We start from the raw sequence: 20,064 nt of genomic DNA on the forward strand, positions 1-20,064 counted from the left end.
TGTATGACATTCTCAAAGGAGTGAAGTGGTATCTCATTGTTGTCTTTATTTGCATTTCTCTGACAATCAAAGACTTGGAGCATTTTTTCATGTGTTTCTCAGCCTTTTGGATCTCTTCTGTGGTGAGTATTTTGTCCATGACCTCTCCCCATTTTTGGATGGAGTCATTTATTTTCTTGTTGTTGAGTTTGGCAAGTTCTTTATATATTTTGGTTATTAAACTCTTGTCTGATGTATGGCATGTAAAGATATTCTGTGAGGGGTCTCTTTGTTTGGGTATTGGTTTCTTTTGCTATGCAGAAGCTTTTTAATTTGATGTAGTCCCATAGGTTTATACTTGCCTTAGTCTTCTTTGTAATTGGATTCGTTTCATTGAAGATGTCTTTAAAATTTATGTGAAAAAGAGTTCTGCCAATATTGTCCTCTAAGTATCTCATAGTTTGTGGTCTAACATCCAAGTCCTTGATCCACTGGAAATTTACTTTTGTATTTGGTGAAATATAGTGGTTCGGTTTCACTCTTCTGCATGTTTCAACCCATTTTTTCCAACACCATTTGTTGAAGAGACTCATCTTTCCCCATTTAATAGTCTTTGTCAAAGATTAGATGTCCATAGGTGTGGGATCAGGAAAAAGATATTTAATCTATACATTTTATTATACATCAGGATAAACTTTGAACGATCAAAGATTTAAATGTTTGAAGAATAAACCATAATAGTAAATTGAGGGAAATGGAAGACAAAAATATGGGATGATTATAAATTCAAAGATTGATATATTCAATTACATAAAATTCAAGCATTTCAGCATAACAAAAACAAAAAATATAAATAAAGCCAAATAAAAGATAAATAGGAAGAATCTGCCACTCATAAAGTTCTAATATCTCTAACAGATACAAACCTCCTCAAAACGAATCAGAAAATTACTAATCACCCAATTTCAACTACCAATTAAAAAATGGGCCAAGGAAAGCTGTCAGCAGAAAATACTCTTATGTATATGAAAAATTGCTCAATCTTGCAATAGGAAAAATGCAAAACACATGTGCCTAAACTCTTATCAAGACTGACAAAAATCCAAAAAGATAACACAAAAATACATGTTACCAATTAGGAATGTTACCAATTTGGGAATGGTATGGAATTATCCCCTAGTATCTTAAAATTTTGTAAATAACTAATAAAAAAATGAAGTTTGCTTTAAAAGAAACAGAGAGAGAGAGAGAAAGGGAGGAAAAGAGGGAGGAAGAAAGAAAAGAAAGAAGGAAGGGAGGAAATTTCAAGCAGAGTAGAGCACTCACTGGAGCACACATGTTGCTGTGGGTAAGGATCTGGGTTCAAGGCCCACTCCCCACCTACAGGGGGAGGCTTCACAAGTAGTGAAGCAGGTCTGCAGGTGTCTCCTCCTCTATCACCCCCCCCTCAATTTCTCTTTGTTCTATAAAATCCTTTTTTTTTTTTTTAAATCACCACCAGGAGTAGTGAGTTGGTCATCATGCACCAAGCCCTAGTGATAACACTGGTAGGCCATGAAAAAATTAATTAATTGATTAATTAAATGGGGGGAAATGGCATAGTGAACAAATATAATCAAACTGAACAAAATTGTTCTGCAGATTATCTCAGTATCCACAATAGATACATTATCCTAGTAGGGATTCTAAAATTTCACTACTATTATTTATTGATTGATTGATTTTTAAAATTTAATTTATTTTTGAGTAGAGACAGAAGGAAGTAGGAAATAGGGAGAAAGACAGAGACACCTATAGCACTGCTACACCTCTTGTGAGGCTTGCCCCTTCAGGTGGGGATCAGGGGTTAGAGCCCAGGTATTTGCACACTGTGATGTGTGCGCTCTACCAGGTGTGCCAACACCCCTCCCCCCCTCCCCTTTTCTTCTTGCATTTGATAGAACAGAGAAATTGAGAAAGAAGGGAGGGATGGAGGAGAGAAAAAGAGACCTGCAGAACTGCTCCACTATTTGTGAAGCTTTCGCCCTGCAAGTGGGGGACAAGGAGCTTGAACCTGGGTACTTATGCATAGTAACATGTGCACTCTACCAAGTGCACCACCACCTCCAGCCCCTATTTGTTTTATTCAGCCAGTGTTTTAGCCTGGGCTTTGCACAAGCATAAGCACAATTCCACTCCTGTCAGACATTTTTTGTTTTGTTTTTTTATCAGAGTACTGCACAACTCTGGTAGTGGTGCTGGAGATTGAACACAGGACCTCAAGAGCCTCAGGCATATGAAAGTCTTTTGCATAACCACTATGCTGTCTCCCCTGCCATATATATTAATCAGAGGGTGTAAAACAAAGCGAGGTGAGACACCACAACAGTGAGCTAGACAAGTATCCCGTTTGCATGGTGCTTCCATGTGGCAGCTCAATGCTATTCAAGTGTTCTCTTCCTGGACTTCAGAAACCAAGTTAACATTGTTTAACACTCTCAGGTTAAGCGCAGTTGTAGATAGCATAATGGTTATACAAAGAGACTCTCATGCCTGAGGCTTCAAAGTCCCAGGTTCAATCCCCTGCACCACCGTAAACCAGAGTTGAGCAGTGCTATGGTTAAATAAAAAAACAAACCACAGTTGGGGCTATCCTAATCTGATCATGGCAAAGGAATTTCCTTTCTGTCTTCTGATCAGCATCAGGATAGTCTGTTGTAACTTCACCTATTGAAGTCAGAGGGAAATGAAAGAAACAAAATTATGGTCTGTTTTATAGGGAACTTAAGAGCCAAAGCCCACTCTCTAGTGCAGCCTCAACTCCTTTTTCTCCCTCATCATCTTCATCTCCCCCATAGCTCTTCTTCAATCAAATATTATAGGTTTATCTATAGAGTGTTCATAGTTTGTATTGGAGGTAATTTTTTCCTTAGTTTATTTTCATGGCAAGACACACAAAGTTAATGGTTTAGCAGAAAGTGGTTTTTGCTTTTGTTTTGTTTTTTAGTCCCTGTATTGGGGAGTTAATGGTTTACAGTGCAGTTGGGAGCTTAATATGCAGCTTGGCGATACGAGAATCCGGCATGAAGCCCAGCCAGTCTATCTTGGCTTTACTCTCGATCGCACTCTGTCATTTCACAAACATCTCATAAAAACTGCAGCAAAGGTGGGCGTGAGGAATAACATCATTGCAAGACTGGCCAGCTCCTCATGGGGCGCGAGCGCTTCCACACTACAATCATCATCTCTGGCATTATACTATTCCACTGCAGAATACTGTGCCCCAGTATGGTTCCGCAGCCCCCATGTCCACTTGGTCGATTCCAAATTATATTCCTCCATGAGGATAATTTCTGGAACCATCCGTTCCACCCCGGTTCCATGGCTGCCAGTTCTTAGCAACATCGCCCCGCCAGATATTCGTCGGGATGCGGCATCATCTAAGTTCATTTCCCACGTCTACGCTCGACTGGACCTGCCAATATACGCGGATATCTTCGCCCACCCTGTCCAACGCTTGACGTCTCATCATCCAATCTGGTCCCCTATGCCTACACTGAACTTCTCTGTTCCAGACTCTTGGAAACAGAGTTGGCAGTCAGCTGAGGTAAAGAACAAACACCTCATCACAGACCACTGCAAGCGTCAACCCGGCTTTGACCTAGCACGTTCTGATTGGGCCCTCCTCAATCGCTATCGAACAGGCCATGGCCGGTGCGCTGCTATGTTCCATCGCTGGGGAGCCAGAGATGACCCGAACTGCCCCTGGGGCTACAGACAGACTATGACCCACATAGTCAACTACTGCCACCTCTCAAGATTCAAAGGAGGTCTCGAAACTTTACATCAGGCTCAACCTGATGCTGTTGACAGGCTACGGAAGAAGGGCAAACGCTAGAAGAAGAAGAAGTGCAGTTGTTGACACAGGTCCTCATCTCCCCATGAAAGTTCTTAGCAGAACACTCTCCCCCATAATTTAGGTCCTTTTCCATCATCATTCTTCAGGCCTCCAAGGTTCTCTTCACATCTTCCATCCCCCTCATTCCCCAAAATCCTTGGTGCAGTACAGATTTTACTTTGTGTTCTCTCCCTCTGTCCTTATTAAGTTTCCACCTGTAGTGAAAGTATTCAGTATTTGTTCTTCTCTTTTTGGTTTATCTCACCAAACATGATGTATGTATGTATGTATGTATGTATGTATAATGATAGGCGGAGAGAGAGAAAGAACCAAAGATCACTCTGACACATGTGCTGCCAGGGATTGAACTCAGGACTTCACACCTGAGAGTACAGTGATTTACCTACTTTGTCACCTCCCAGACCATGTACCATGATGTTTATAAGTTCCATCCAACATGACACAAAGGAGATGACTTAATTTATTTTTTTAATTTATTTATTTATTCATGAGAAAAATAGGAGGAGAGAAAGAACCAGTCATCACTCTGGTACATGTGCTGTCGGGGATCGAACTCAGAGTCTAGTGCCTTAGCCACTGCACCACCTCCAGGACCAGGACCACAAGAGATGACTTTATTTTTAATGGCTGAATAATACTCTGTTAGACATCTAGGTTGCTTCCAAGCAAGTTTTAGTTATTACAGATTATACTGCTATGATCATAGGTGTACATAGATCTATTCTGATGGGTGTTTTTGATTCCTTTGGGTAAATACCCATAAAGTAAATTGCTGGATCTAAGGGTAGATCTATTCTTTTTTTTTTTTTTTCCATTTCTTTATTGGGGGACTAATGTTTTATAGTTGACAGTAAATACAATAGTTTGTACATGCATAACATTTCTCAGCTTTCCACATAACAATACAACCCCCACTGGGTCCTTTGTCATCCTTTTCCGGGACCTGTACTCTCCCCCCACCCCCACCCACCCCAGAGTCTTTTACTTTGGTGCAATACACCAACTCCAGTCCAGGTTTGGTAGATCTATTTCTTATGTTCTGAGAAATCTCCAGACTGTTTTCCACAAAAGTTAGACCAGTTTACATTCACACTAACAGTATAAAAGTGTCCCTCTCCCCATTATCCTTTCCAACATTTGCTGTTACTATTCTTTCTATTTTATAACATTTTCACAGGTGCAAAATGGTATCTCATTTTTTATTTGCATTTTACTGATCATCAGTGACTTTAAGCACTTTCTCAAGTGTCTTGTTGGATCTCTTCCTTAGTGAAATTTCTGTCCATGTCCTTATCCTATTTTATAATGGGTTGTTTGTTTTTTTTATATCATTTTTCCCCAAAGTAATTTTTTAAGATTTTATTTATTTATGAGAAAGATAGGAGGAGAGAGAAAGAGCCAGACATCACTCTGACATGTGTGCTGCCGGGAATCGAACTCGGGACCCCATGCTTGAGAGTCCAAAGCTTTACCACTGCGCTACCTCCTGGACCACTGTTCATTTGTTTTTATAAGTTTTCTGAGTTCTTTGCTTATTTTGGTTATTAATCCTTTATTTGAGAAATATTGTATAAAAATCTTCTCTGTGGTCTGAGAGGTGGTGCAGTGTATCAAGCATGAGGTTCTGAGTTCAATCAAGCACATATGCCAGAGTGATGTCTGGTTCTTTCTCTCTCTCCTCCTATCTTTCTCATAAATAAATAAGATATTTTTTTAAAACTCCCACATTGTAGGGTGTATCTTTCTGTTTGGTTGTTGGTACCCTTTGTTGTCTTGAAACTTTTTAGTTTGATGTAGTCCCATTGGTTTATTTTTTTGTTTGTTTTCCTTGCTGTTGGATTTGAGTCTGTAAAGACAGTTCTGAAGCATAGATCATGAAGGGTTCTGCTGATGTTTTCTCCGATGTATTTGATGCTTCCTAGTGTAATGCCCATGTCTTTGGCTCACTTGGAGCTGACTTTTATGCACAGTGATAGGTGCTGGTCCAATTTCATTCACTTGCACATATCAACCTTGTTTTCCTAACACAATTTGTTGAAGACACTCCCTCCATTTAATATTTTGGGTCCCCTTACTAGTTGACTGAAAATGTAGAGGTTTATTTTATTTTGTTTTTAACAGAGCACTGCTTATCTCTGGTTTATGGTGATGCCAGGAATTGAACTAAGGGCCTCTGGTGCCTCAGGCATGAAAGTTTGTTTGCTACCATTAGCATATCTTCCTAGTCCGAAAGTTATTTTTTCATAGGATGGTAGACTAATCCTCTTTTCACTTTCATTTAGCTTGCTAAGTAGATAGAACAGGGGTCAATATCTATCTACCACAACTTTGTGTTTTTGCATTAAATCAGTGATTATTTCATGATAGAGGCACACAGAAATAGGGTAACATAATCTGAAAGCATAATGTGATCTCAAAATTGCACAGATTTTCATGTGCATTGGCCAAGCCAACCACAGAACTGCAGAAAGGAGAAAGAGAATTCTGGCACCAACCCTGGCACCATTCCGTCCAGCTCCTCACTTGGCCCTACGATTTATTAAAGCTCTGGGCTTAAACTCAACAGCTCTGTTTTAAAATATCCACTCAAGCTTGATGGTTCTAAATAGAACTAGTGACAGCCAGGGAAAAAAAGGGGGCCTGTAAGAACTTGCTCTGACATGGAGCGAACGTCTATAAACAGACTAATAGGAGAGGGCAGAACTTCTTTCTATCATAGTTCTTGTGTGTTGGAATATGAAGATGAAATATAAAGTCATAGCAAAACATTGCGTTCAACACAGCCTCCCACTGTTGTACAGGTAAAAAAAAAAAAAAGATGTTAGTTTGCCTCTCCATATAGTTGTATTGAAATCAATTTAGTACTTAGTCATAAATATCTGGTAGTTTGTGTTAAAAGCGAAAGACTTGCCTTTGGGGAGGGGAGGATAAAATAGGCCTGCAGAGGCAATGCATGAAAAATGGGATCTGAATTTTTTCAAGAAGTTCAGTGTAATTAAGGCAACTAATAAAGCCAACTTCTTAGTTTTCATTCTTTAAAACATTTTATTTACTTATTTATTGGATAAAAACAGAAATCAGTGTCCTGGGAGGCAGCACAGTAGATAAAGCACTGGACTCTCAAGCATGAGGTTCTGAGTTCAATCCCTGGCAGCACCAGAGTGATGTCTGGTTCTTTCTCTCTCTTTCTCCTCCTATCTTTCTCATTAATAAATAAATAAAACCTTTTAAAAAAAAAAGAGGGCTGGGGGTAGATAGCATAGTGGTTATGTAAAGAGAGAAAGAGAAATCAAAAGGGGAGGGGAAGATAGAGAGTGAGAAAAAAAAAAGACACCTACAGCACTGTTTTGGTGCTTTTGAAAAGTTTTTCCTTGCAGGTAGAAATCAGGAGTTTGAACCCTGGACCTTGCTGATTGTAACATGCGTGATAACTGGGTTTGCCACTGCCCAGGCCCTTTGGTTTTCATGTATAAAAGCATGGGGGGTGGGGCTGGGTTGTGGCATACTTAGTTAAGAGCACATGTTATAATGTGCAAGGACTCAGGTTCGAACCCCCGGTCCCCCTCTTCAGGGGGAAAGCTTTGCAAGTGATGAAGCAGGGCAGCAGGTTTCTCTCTCTCTCTCCCTCCTTCCCTCCCTCTCTGTCACCCTCTTCCCTCTAGAATTCTGGCTGTCTCTATCCAATAAATAAAGATAATTAAAACATTAAAATAAAAATAAAAGTATTGAGGTTGGGGGAGAAACATTGAGAATAATATGGTAATGAGTAATATTGTAATAGAGGGAGCCGGGTGGTAGCACAGCGGGTTTAGCGCACGTGGCATGAAGCTCAAGGACCAGTGTAAGGATCCCGGTTAGAGCCGCTGACTCCCCACCTGCAGGGGGTTCGTTTCACAGGTGGTGAAGCACGTCTGCAGGTGTCTATCTTTCCCCTCTCTGTCTTCCCCTCCTCTCTCCATTTCTCTCTGTCCTATCCAACAACAACAACAATAAACAACAAGGGCAACAAAAGGGAAAAAATTAAGTTTCTTTAAATGTACATATATATATATATATATATATAGTAATATAAATGCTGAAAGGACCACTGGTAGAACATATATGCTTCATGCTGATGGAGGCCCTGGGTTCAGTCCATGGCTTAATGGGCACATCGTACACACACACACACACACACACACACACACACACACACACACATACACACCCTGAAGCTATGTATTAAGCTTAATGTTGGAATTGCTAATTGGTAGGCAAGAAGAAAAATTTGTATTTTTTTTTTCTCTAAAACCTTATATTAAACCTAAAAAGGAATTAGGATCCTTAAGATGCTGAGAGAAAAAGTTAAGTGCCTAGATAATGTACTCCCTAAGTGCAAACGGGTTGGGGGGGGATAAAATGACCCTGTGGTGGAAAATAATGCTAGTGATTCTCAAATTTGAATGTGTATTAGTATCACTGAAGAATCCTGGAGAAGTTCCAAAGTCAAGACCATACCTAACCGAATTATCTCACAGTCTCTGGGAGTGGGACAGGCATCAGTAGTTTTTTTAAATTCCTGAGATGATTCCAATGTGCAGAAAACTTTAAGAATCTGGGCAGGGGAGACAGCATAATGATTATGTAAAAAGACTTTCAAGTGGTCCGGGAGGTAGTGCAGTGGATAAAGCCTTTGACTCTTGAGCATGAGGTCCTAAATTTTATCCCTGACAGCACATGTACCAGAGTGATGTCTGGCTCTTTCTCTCTCTCACCTCCTATCTTCTTCATGAATAAATAAATAAACAAAATCTTAAAAAAAAAAACAACTTTCAAACTGGAGGCTCTAGAGTCCTAGGTTCAGTCCCCTTCCTGGACCACCATAAACCAGCATTGAGCAGTGCTCTGGTCTCTCTCTTTCTTTTTTTCTCTCTTTGTTTCTTTCCTTCTTGTTAAAATAAGTATATTTTTTAAAAAATAGAACTTGTGGTCTGGGAGGTGGCGCAGTAATAAAGCTTTGGACGCTCAAGCATGAGGTTCTGAGTTCAATCCTTGGGAACACATGGGCCATAGTGATGTCTGGTTCTTTCTTTCTCCTACTATCTTTCTCATAAATAAATAAATAAATAAATAAATAAATAAATAAATAAATAAATAAATAAAATCTTTTTTAAAAAATAAAACTTTATGAATCACTAGACTCTGAATTGGTGTGTTTATCATACTGGCTGGTATTCATGTTTACCTTTATTATACATTAGTAGTTTGCTACATGCACAACTTTCCTCCTTAATATAGTGTAATTGCTTCAAATATTTCTTCAAATTTCTGGAACAAAAATAAATGTTTTGACATTGATTTTTTTTATTAGTGATTTAATAATGATTAACAAGATTGTAAGATAACGGTTGTACAATTCCAACATAGTTCCTACCATCAGAGCTTCATTTCCCATCCCCTCCATTGGAAGCTTCCCTATTCTTTATCCCTTTCTGAGATTATGGACCAAAATTCTTTATGGGGTGCAGAACATGGAAGATCTGACTTCTATAATTGCTTCTCCACTGGACATAGACATTGGCAGGTGGATCCATACTCCCAGTCTGTTTCTATCTTTCTCTAGTAGGGCAGGGCTCTGAGGAGGTGAGGTTCCAGGACACATTGGTGAGGTTGTATGCCCAGGGAAGTCAGGATAGCAACTTGGTGGCTGAAAGGTGGTAATATAAAAAGCAAGACAAATTGTTTAATAAACAGGAACCCAACGGTAGGAATAGAGCAGATGAAACTAGAGTTGATATTGCTCTTACTACGATTACACTTAACGTTGTCTCTTATTTTCATATGTCATCAGGAATTGGCAGCAATGAAACAGATTCTGACTAATATTCGAAGCAAGCACTCTGAGAATAAAGTGGAATCCAAAAATGTGGTGGAAAATCAAAAGTCAATACCTTTGACTGTGCCTAGAGAAAGTGAAGATAATGTTCTTATACCCAAACCAACACTCTTTGTAAGTACAAATAATAATTTAATAATAGTGATATCATAGAATTTTCATAACCCTTAACTAAATTTTCCACATATTCATATTAGTTTGAATGGTATTATGTCACCAGAATCACCAGGTGATTCTGCTAGAAGATCCTGGAATTTGCATGCATGTGACCTCAGGAACAGCATTCTGGCCTCTCTCTCTTTTTTTTTCCTCTCCCAACCATAAGTTATGTATATATTTTAAATATTTATTTATTAATGATAACCTCCAATTTCATCCATTTTTGTCCCAGGGGATATTGATACATTCTCATCTTTCTTATTGCAGAGTCGTGTTCTATAGAATGTATACCCAATAATTTATTTTATTCAGCCATCAGTCTTGGACATATATAAGTAGTGCAGCTGTGAACACAGGGCTGCATATGTCCCTTCAGATTAGTGCCTCTATGCTCTTTGGATATATTTCTTGGAGTGGTCTTGCTAGATCATAAGATAGTTCCTTTTTTAGTTGTTGAAGGACTCTCCATACTGTTTTCCACAGGGTTTGCACTATTTTACATTTCACCAGCAGTATATCAGTGCTCCTTTTTCTCACATCCTCTCCTTCACTTGTCATCTTGTTGATGTAGGTATGAGGTGGTATTTCACCATATTCTTAATATTCATTTTTCCCAATGATATGTGATGTGAAGCAGTATATGTATACATAATTTATTTATTATTGGATATATAGAGAGAAACTGATAAGGAAGGAGGAGATAGAGATGGAGAGAGATAGAGAGACACCTATAGCCTTGCTTCACTTCTTGTGAAGCTTTCCCCCAACAGGTGGGGACCAGGGACTTTAACTCGGTCCTTGCATGTTGTAATGTAAGTGTTTAACTAGGTGCACCATCACCTGGCCCTGGAACAATTTTTCATATGGTTGTGGGCCATTCTCTTTGCTTTTATTTAATTTTACATTTATTTAGTTATGAGGTGGGGGAAAGAGAGAAAAGCAAAGCTTTTTTTTTTTTTTTTTTTTTTTACAGTGTTTGGGAATTCAAAGATCTGTTCACCTCCCAGGACACCAAATGCCCTCTTTAAAGAATTGGCTATTCAGATTTTTCCTCCACTTTTTTACTTGGTTTATTATGCTGTTGTTGAGCTTTCTGATTTCTCCATAAACTGTCAATACCAACCTCTCTCTCTCCCTCTCTCGAGATGTATTTATTTATTTGGGGTTGGGGATGTGGAAGGAGAAGAAACACTAGAGCATCACTCTGGTATATGCAAAGACCAGGATTTCAATACCAATCTCTTATCAGATTATGGTGTGCAAATATTTTCTCCCAATTGCTTGGTTGCCTTTTTATCTTTGTGCTTTATTTCATTTTATTATAGGGACTAAGATAAATCTAGAGGGACGGAAAATAGGGAGAAAGAAGGAAAGACATCAGCACACTGCTTCACCATTCTTTTTTTAAAATTTTTTAAAAGATATATTATTTATTTATTAATGAGAAAGATAGGAGGAGAGAGAAAGAACCAGACATCACTCTGGCACATGTGCTGCTGGGGATCGAACTCAGGACCTGATGCTTGAGAGTCCAAAGCTTTATCACTGTGCTACCTCCTGGACCACATTTTTTCTTTATATATATATATTTTTTTCCTTTTTGTTGCCCTTGTAGTTATTATTGTTGTTGTTGATGATGTTGTCGTTGTTAGATAGGACAGAGAGAAATGGAGAGAGGAGTAGAAGACAGAGAGGTGGGGAGAGAAAGATAGACACTTGCAGACCTGCGTCACTGCCTATGAAGCAACTCCCCTCTACAGGTGGGGAGCCAGGGGTTGGAACTGGGATCCTTACGCCAGTCCTTGAGCTTCACACCACATAAGCTTAACTCACTGCGCTACCATTCTTGAAGCTTACTCCTATAGCTGGGGACCAAGGATTTAAGCCTGAGTCCTTGTGCATGGTAATGTGTGCACACTTCCCCATAGGACCAGGAGTGTTGCACCTGATAGAGTACACACATAAATGCTTGATTAGTGGGCCCCAGGCTTGGTGGAGCAGGTTAAACACTCACATTACAGTGCTCAAGGACCCAGGTTCAAGCCCCCAGTCCCCACCTGCCAGGGGGGAAGCTTCATGAATGGTGAAGCAGGGCTGCAGGTGTCTCTATGTCTCTTCCTCTCTACCTCCCCCTCCCCCTCAATTTCTGTCTCTATCCAATAATAAATAAATGAAAAAAAAATTTTTTTAAATGCTTGATTAGCCAGGTTCAAGCCCCAACCTCCACCTGTAGGGCTGAAGTTTCATGAGCTGTGAGGCAGTGCTTTGGGTGTGTCTCCTCTCTCCCAAGAAAAAGGTGAGGGCTAGGAAGATATAAAAAGACTTCTATCCCTGAGGCACCAGGTTCAACCAAAGTCCCCAGGTTCAATCCCCAGCACCACCATAAGCCAGAGCTGAGCAGTGCTCTGGTTAATATTAACTAGTTAGGTAGTTAGGTAGTCGGGTGGTAGAGCAGTGGGTTAAGCACAGGTGGCGCAAAGCACAAGGACTGGTGTAAGAATGCTGGTTCGAGCCCCCTGTGTCCCACCTGCAGGGGAGTCGCTTCAGAAGCTGTAAAGCAAAACAAACAAACAAAAAAAGAATATTGAACTGGTTAATTGTTTAAAGAGACAGAGAAAGAAAGAAAAAAAAAACCCACTCCTCCATTTTCCTCTCACATTTAAATAACACCTTGAACTTTTACAGTCTGACTATATATAAATAAGAAACTACTAATGGGGAGTTGGGCAGTAGCACATCAGGTTAAGAGCACGTGGCTCGAAGTGCAAGGACCAGCATAAGGATCCCGGTTGGAGCCCTCAGGTCCCCAACTGCAGGGGAGTCGCTTTACAAGCAGTGAAGCAGGTCTGCAGGTGTCTTTCTCTTCCCCTCTCTGTCTTCCCCTCCTCTCCATTTCTCTCTGTCCTTTCTAACAATGATGACATCAATAACAACAACAACAATAATAACTACAACAACAATGAAAAACAACAAGGGCAACAAAAGTGAAAATAAATAAATAGACAAATAAATACTACTAATGAGTGTCAGTGTCTTTCGAATTATGCCCCACTGCCATTTAAGTGGCTTAAGCTAATGATCGAGTCTCTCAGGCCTAGAGCCACACATTACAGGTATAGCAGTGACCCTTTGAAGTCGTCAGAGATCTAGGTCCCATTGCCTTCTTTTCAGCCTCCATGATGTGTGCCTGCTAACTTCAGTGTCAGAATTTGGTTGCTGTAACCTTAGCCATCATATCTGCATTCTAAGCAGGAAAGAAGAGGAAATAGGGGAAAACCCTCTCCATCTCTCTCTATCTCTCTCTTTAATATATTTTATTTATTTATTATTGCATAGAGACAGAGAGAAATTGAGAGGGGAGAGAGATAGAGAGGGAGAGAGACAGAGAGACACCTATAGCCCTGCTTCACCACTCGTGAAAGTCATGCATGTTTTCTACTCACATCTGCATTTTTATTCTCAGTTCTGATCACTGGGGAAAGAGGGTATCAGTTTTTCAACTGGAGAGAGAGAGAGAGAGAGAGAGAGAGAGAGAGAGAGAGATCCCCCAGAGCTATACTGTCCTTCTACTAGAACTTTGAACCTGGGTTATGCGCCCTCTTAGATTAACTGTCTCTGATCTTTAGCCACTGAATTGACTTCCTTTTTTAATTTTTTTTTTCCCCCCAGAGCACTGCTCAGCTCTGGTTTACAGTGGTGTGAGGGATTGAACCTGGGACTTTGGAACCTCGGGCATGAGAGTCTCTTAGCATAACCATATGTGACCCCACCCCCCCACATCCCTGACCAAATAGACTTCCCTAACCTTGGGTTGAGACCTAGAATTTTTTTCTTTTGTTTTATTGGAATATTACTGAAGAAGCCTACAGTTAATTTCTTTCTCTGTGTCTTTCACTTTACTCTCTTCAAGAAGCTGACAGTTTCAAAAATAGTAGTATAGTGCCCAGGACACAGTTCACCCTATAGAGCTCATACTTTACCATGTACAGAGAACCAGGTTCAAGCCCTTGACTACCAAATGAGAGCACCAAGTGCAGAGGGGAAGCTTCGTGAGCGATGGAGAAGTTCTGTAATATCTGTCTTTCTCTTCCTCTTTTCCTCTCACTTTTGATCTGGGGGAAAATTTTTTCCACAAGCAAAAATACTGGCATAAATGTTTTTCTGTGACTGGAAAATAAAATTACATTAGACTTTTCAGCTGGCTTGCTTTTTCCAGCCACTCTTTTGATCTGACTGTTTGAGAATCATAGATTTCTCAGTATTACTCCCTTTTGCTTACAAATCTGTGGCTACTAAAAAGAAAGAAAAGTGGTCCGGGAGGTGGTGCAGTGGATAAAGCAGTGGACTCTTAAGCATGAAGTACTGAGTTCGATCCCCAGCAGCACACATACCAGAGTGATGTCTGGTTCTTTCTCTCTCTTTCCTCCTATCTTTGTCATTAATTAATAAATGACAACTTTTAAAAAGTTGTAAAAAAAAAAAGGGGGGGGAGGGAAGGAAGGAAGGAAAGAAGGAAGGAAGGGCCTTGCAGTGGTGTATCTGGTTAAGCATGCATGTTACAATGCTCAAAGACCCAGGTTCAAGCCCCTGCTCCCCACCTGCATGGGGAAAACTTCACTATCAGTTAAACAGATCTGCAGGTGTCTCTCTCCCACTGTCCTCTCAGTTTCCCCCTGGCCTATAAAATAAAGACAAAAAAGGGAAGAAAAAATGGCCACCCAAAATGGTGGATTTATAGTGCAGTTACTTAGCCCTAGTGAAGTAAAAGGCAGGGGAGATAGCATAATGATTATGCAAAAAGACTCTCCTGCCTGAGGCTCCGAAGTCCCAAGTTCAATCCGCCCCTCCCCAACCACCACCACTGTCAGCCAGAGCTGAGCAGTGCATTGGTATTTCTCATTAAAAATATGACACATGGGAGTTGGGTGGTAGCACAGCAGGTTAAGCGCAGGTGGCGCAAAGTGCAAGGACCCGTGTAAGGATCCCGGTTCGAGCCCCTGGCAAGGGAGTCACTTCACAGGCAGTGAAGCAGATCTGCAGGTGTCTTTCTCTCCTCTCTGTCTTCCCCTCCTCTCTCCATTTCTCTCTGTCCTATCCAACAATGACATCAATAACAATAACAATAATAATAACTACAACTAGTGGTCCGGGAGGTGGTGCAGTGATTAAGCTTTGCACTCTGAAGCATGAGGTCCCAAGTTCGATCCCCGGCAGCACATGTGCCAGAGTGATATCTGGTTCTTTCTCTCTCCTCCTATCTTTCTCATAAATAAATAAAATCTTTAAAAATAATAATAATAATAATAACTACAACTATAAAACAACAAGGGCAACATAAAGGGAATAAATAAATATTTTAAAAATATATGACACATAAAACATTTTTTAAAATAATAAAAAGTTGTGATCTGGGGGCTAGTGCAGTAGATAAAGCACTGAACTCTCAAGCATGAGGTTCTGAGTTCGATCCCCAACAGCACATGTACCAGGGTGATGTCTGGTTCTTTCTCTCTCTTCCTATCTTTCTCATTAATAAATAAATAAAATATATTTTAAAAAATAAAAATAATAAAAAGTAAAAAAGCTAGTAAAGCTGACAGCCAGTCCTGTACAAATGATAATTACTTTTCTTATTACTGATTAATCATCTAACATTCTGATTTTTTTCTTTGGACTCAGGCTCAACTCAGCAACCTTTTAAATGTTTAGGATAGACAGCATTGGGTCCTTACTTTGCCTTGGAGGCTTCTTTCACCATTAATTCTAAGAACTTTAAACTTTGTTTTAAATAAAGAATTACCGAAGTATTTAACTGCAAATTTGCATTTTAAAAGATAAGATTAAAAAGCTTAAGGATGTGAATGGAAAGGAATGGAAGAAAAAGTCAAATCAAGTTTAGGAAACTTGCAGAAGTCTAGCCACTAATGATCAGTTTCCAAAGTAAACCAGTAGGGCCAAGATTAGAACAGAGTAAGAAGCTAAAACGATATTTCAGTAAAAGTTAAGAACTGTTTAGAATGTAGGTAGCAAGTGAAATAAGGGGCTGGGAAGATAGCACAAAGGTTATGCAAAAAAATAAAATTCATGCTGGGGGCACAGCAGGTTCAGAGCACATGGCATGAAGCACAAGGACCAGCTTATGGATCCTGGTTCGATCCCCCACTCCATACCTGTGGGGGGGGTCACTTCACAAGCCATGAAGCAGGTCTGCAGGTGTCTTATCTATCTTTCTCTCCCACTCTGTCTTCCCCTCCTCTTTCGATTTCTCTCTGTCCTGTCCAACAACAATTACAGCAATGACAGTAACAATGATAAACAACAAGGGCAACGAAGGAAGAAAAACTAGCTTCCAGGAGCAGTGGATTCGTAGTCTGAGGCCCTGAAGTCTCACATTCAATTTCCGGCACCACCATGAACTAGATTTCAGTAGTGTTCTGGAAGGGGAAAAAAAAAAAGAAAGAAAAGAAAAGAAAAAAAATGATGAGGAATCAAACATTTCTGATTAAGTAGTTAGTGAAGGATCTCAATGGATAGATTTACATACTTAGCAAACCACCCAAGGCCACAGGCTTACTTCCCAGCACTGTATACACCAGAACATTTCTCTGGGATCTCTCTTATTATCACTAAATAAATAAAGATTTAGAAACCTGAAGGTGACTCGGTAGGTAGATTGCATACCTTACTGTACTTTCCTATGTCAGACCCTGGATTCAGGCCCCAACAACCTCATGACAGCAACAAAGACAGAACCGACACCCAGAACCGACAGAGCTGCAAGAATGATGGGATGGTTCATTTGTTTCTCTCAAAATGTAAAATAAAAGTTGGGCCAGAAGTTATTCAGCAGCTTCACAAAAAACAAGGCTCAGGTTTAAAATATTTTTTTGTTTTTGATGTCTCAGGCATGAGAACCATTATGCTGGTTCCACTCCCTCCCTTTAAATATCTTAATTTTAAATATATACATATATATATACACACACACACACATATATATATATATATTCCAAGAGAGAGCGAACCAGAACTTTATTCTGAAACATGAGATACCAGAGATCAAACTCAAGTCCAATCTTTTTTTTTTTAAAGATTTTTTTTTAATCTTTATTTAATTATTGGATAGAAACAGCCAGAAATCGAGAGGGAAGGGGGTGATAGAGAGGAAGAGAGACAGAGAGACAGCTGCCACACTGCTTCACACTTCCAAAAGCTTCCACCCTACAGATGGTGACGGGCAGCTCAAACCCAAGTTTTTGCACATTATAACTTATGTGCTCAACCAAGTGCACCACCACACAGCCCCAAGCCCCACTCTTTATCCACTGTGCCACACCCCATATAAGAAGGGAAAGACAGACTGGTAAAGTTATCACAGCACTGACTCTTCCCCTAGTGCTATGGGGACCAAGGTTTAAGCCTGGCTTGATCACACAGCAAGGCAAGGCCCCTTGCAGGTGAGCTGTCTCACCAGCCCAGCACAGTCATTTGGATCTAGGAATTCTTCCACTGGGGTCCTGAATGTGTGAGATCCTAGCCACATGAGATCAAAGACAAAACAAGTAGGTTTTGTTTGTTTGTTTGTTTGTTTGTTTTTAAAGACAGAAACAAAAAGAGAGTCAAAAAAGCCACAGCACTGAAGCTTCTGTTAATGTGGTGAAGACTGGGCTCAAATCTGGGTTCTGCACAGGGCAAAGCAGCACACAATCCAAGTGAGCTAGTGTACAAGTAGTTTTACAGATGGTAGAGCAAGGCTTTGTATGTCCTCCCTCCCCCTCCCCCACTCTCCCTCTGCTTCCACCCCCCCCACACTCTCATGAAAATAATAAATACCAGGGGAGTCGGGCGGGTGGTTGTGCAGCAGGTTAAGCAGACGTGGCGCAAAGCGTTAATGGACTGGTCTAAGGATCCCAGTTCGAGACCCCGGTTCCCCACCTGCAGGGGAGTCGCTTCACAGGTGGTGAAGCAGGTCTGCAGGTGTCTATCTTTCTCTCCCCCTCTCTGTCTTCCCCTCCTCTCTCCATTTCTCTCTGTCCTATCCAACAACGATGACATCAATAACAACAACAATAATCACTACAATAATAAAACAATACGGGCAACAAAAGGGAATAAATAAATAAATATTTAAAAAATAATAATAAATAAAAACCAGACCAGCAAAATCCCTCACCTGAGAAGATTCCTGTTTTATACAACCTGGGCTTGAGCCTTCCCCCACCCTTTTTTGTCTCTTTTTCTCTCTGAAAAAAATCAGCCCAGAGCAATGAAACCCCATATGAAAGTGGATAAAACAACTAAAAGACCAGGTGGTGACACATCTTGTTGTACTCAATGTTACATTGCACAAAAACCTAGGTTTGATCCCCGGTCCCCATCTGCAAGGGGAAAGCTTTACAAGTGGTGAGGTAGTGCTGCAGATATCTCTCTTTCTCTCTCCCTCTCTTATTTCCCCTTACCCTCTTGATTTCTGGCTGTCTATCCAATTAAAAAAAAGAAGATAGTCAAAACAGAAACAAACAAACAAAACAAAAAAACCTAAAAGAAAGCTGTATCCCTGATTTCTTAGAATTCTCTATGAAACTAGAATCAACTCTTACAGTACTTACTTCTGTAGACTAAGTTAAATGCAGACTAAGCCAGAAAACAGAGATGTGAATTTTTCCAGCAGGTATTTCAGGTAGGAGGTTATTTCTGACAAAAGACAAATCTTCATGCTTAAGTACCCCGCTGAATTCAAGAAAGAAGTTGTTTACTGTAATCGTACATTAAAAGCGCAAATGTACATACGTAGTTTGCTAAATTGCCTCTTTTGTATTTTGTACACATTTTACTTGATTTTCTCTTTATTTTTAACAGACTAAAAAAGAAGCACCTGAATGGTCTAAGAAACCAAAGATGAAGACTTAGTGTTTTGAACAGATTTGGTATCTATCATTATTTACTCCTGGAATTATTTTCTAATGAACAAAAACTTTATCTCAATCATGTACTTGGCATTTTTTTAAATAATTATTTTAAAGTTTATTTTATTATTTCGATAGTGAAATTAACAAATTTTAACATAATAACCAAAATGTATAAAGTGCAGACAACTGTATACTTTATATATGGTGTCATCTATTTTGTTATAAAATAAATATCATATACTTTATGGTTTAAATTTTGGAGCTTTCATATTTTTTCACTACATTTTAAAGTGTGTGACTTGAAAATACTTTTGGTGGTACCAAGGGGATGATAGCATAACACAATGCAGAAGACTTTTGACCTTGAGGCTCTGAGGAACCAGGTTCAGTCCAGCATAAACCAGAACTGAGAAGTGCTCAGGTTAATGTAAATGTGTTAGTGGTTATATTAATGAGTAGATCTTCTAGTTATGCAAATTTGGATAGTAACTGTCATATCATAAGTACACCAAAACCTTTATGAACTCCAAATGCCCAGTAATGGTGGTCAGAAGCCATGCAGGTCCATATGTATAAAGGGCTGATTCTTCCTTTAAAGTCTGTGCTTGCTTTATGTTACACAGTATCATTAAGCAATAAAGTTTGGTAGAAATCCTGTTACTGTAGTGGTGAAGTAAACTTTTGGGGGGGAGGGAAGGAGATAGCTCATGCTGTAGAGTACACACTTTGCCATGTACAAGGACACAGGTTCGAGCCTTTGGCACCACATGGGAGCACTACCCAAGGCCCTGGGAGAAGATTTATAAACAGTGTGACAGTGCTGTGCTACCTCTCTTTCTCACTGTCTCTCTCTCTTCCTCTCTGAAAATTTTTGCATAGCCATTATGCTGTCTCCCCAGCCCCTCTCTGAGAATTTTTAAATGCAATGGGGTGGGAGGAGGACTCTATCAGGTGTGGTGGAATCACAGAGACATCAAAAAACAACTGTTGCGATGTTTCTTTCTTCTTCCTCCTCCTCCTCCCCCTCTTCAGATTTTCTTTATTGATGAGAGAGATAGAAGGAGAAAAGAAAGAGGACAAGAGCATCACTCTGCTGTATGTACTACTAGAGATCAAATGTAGGACTTCAGGCTTGAGAATTCAACACTTTTATCCGCTGTGTCACCTCCTAGACCACAGAAACTTTACTACACGGCTCAAAATAGTGTTAGTCCTGATGCAATATAGACCAAAGCTAGTCAGTG

The 20,064-nt window shown here is 39.9% G+C and overlaps 1 protein-coding gene across 4 annotated transcripts in view; it reads left to right on the plus strand.

Annotated features, from left to right (window-relative positions):
• Window positions 1–19,074, plus strand: part of PIBF1 (progesterone immunomodulatory binding factor 1) — a 215,576-nt gene extending 196,502 nt beyond the window's left edge. For 2 of the 4 annotated variants that reach the window (XR_009549985.1, XM_060191513.1), the window contains one exon: window positions 18,771–19,074. Coding sequence is in view for 2 of the 4 variants with exons in the window: in XM_060191513.1 (XP_060047496.1) it covers window positions 18,771–18,821 (51 nt within the window). In the remaining 2 variants the exon portion in view is untranslated. Of the gene's footprint in view, window positions 1–9,707; window positions 9,867–18,770 lie in introns of those variants that run through there. The other 2 variants (XM_007526802.3, XR_009549986.1) reach the window with 2 other exon arrangements.
• Window positions 19,075–20,064: the final 990 nt, after the last annotated feature.

The sequence above is a fragment of the Erinaceus europaeus genome, chromosome 5, assembly GCF_950295315.1.
Source record: "Erinaceus europaeus chromosome 5, mEriEur2.1, whole genome shotgun sequence".
Lineage (NCBI taxonomy): Eukaryota > Metazoa > Chordata > Mammalia > Eulipotyphla > Erinaceidae > Erinaceus > Erinaceus europaeus.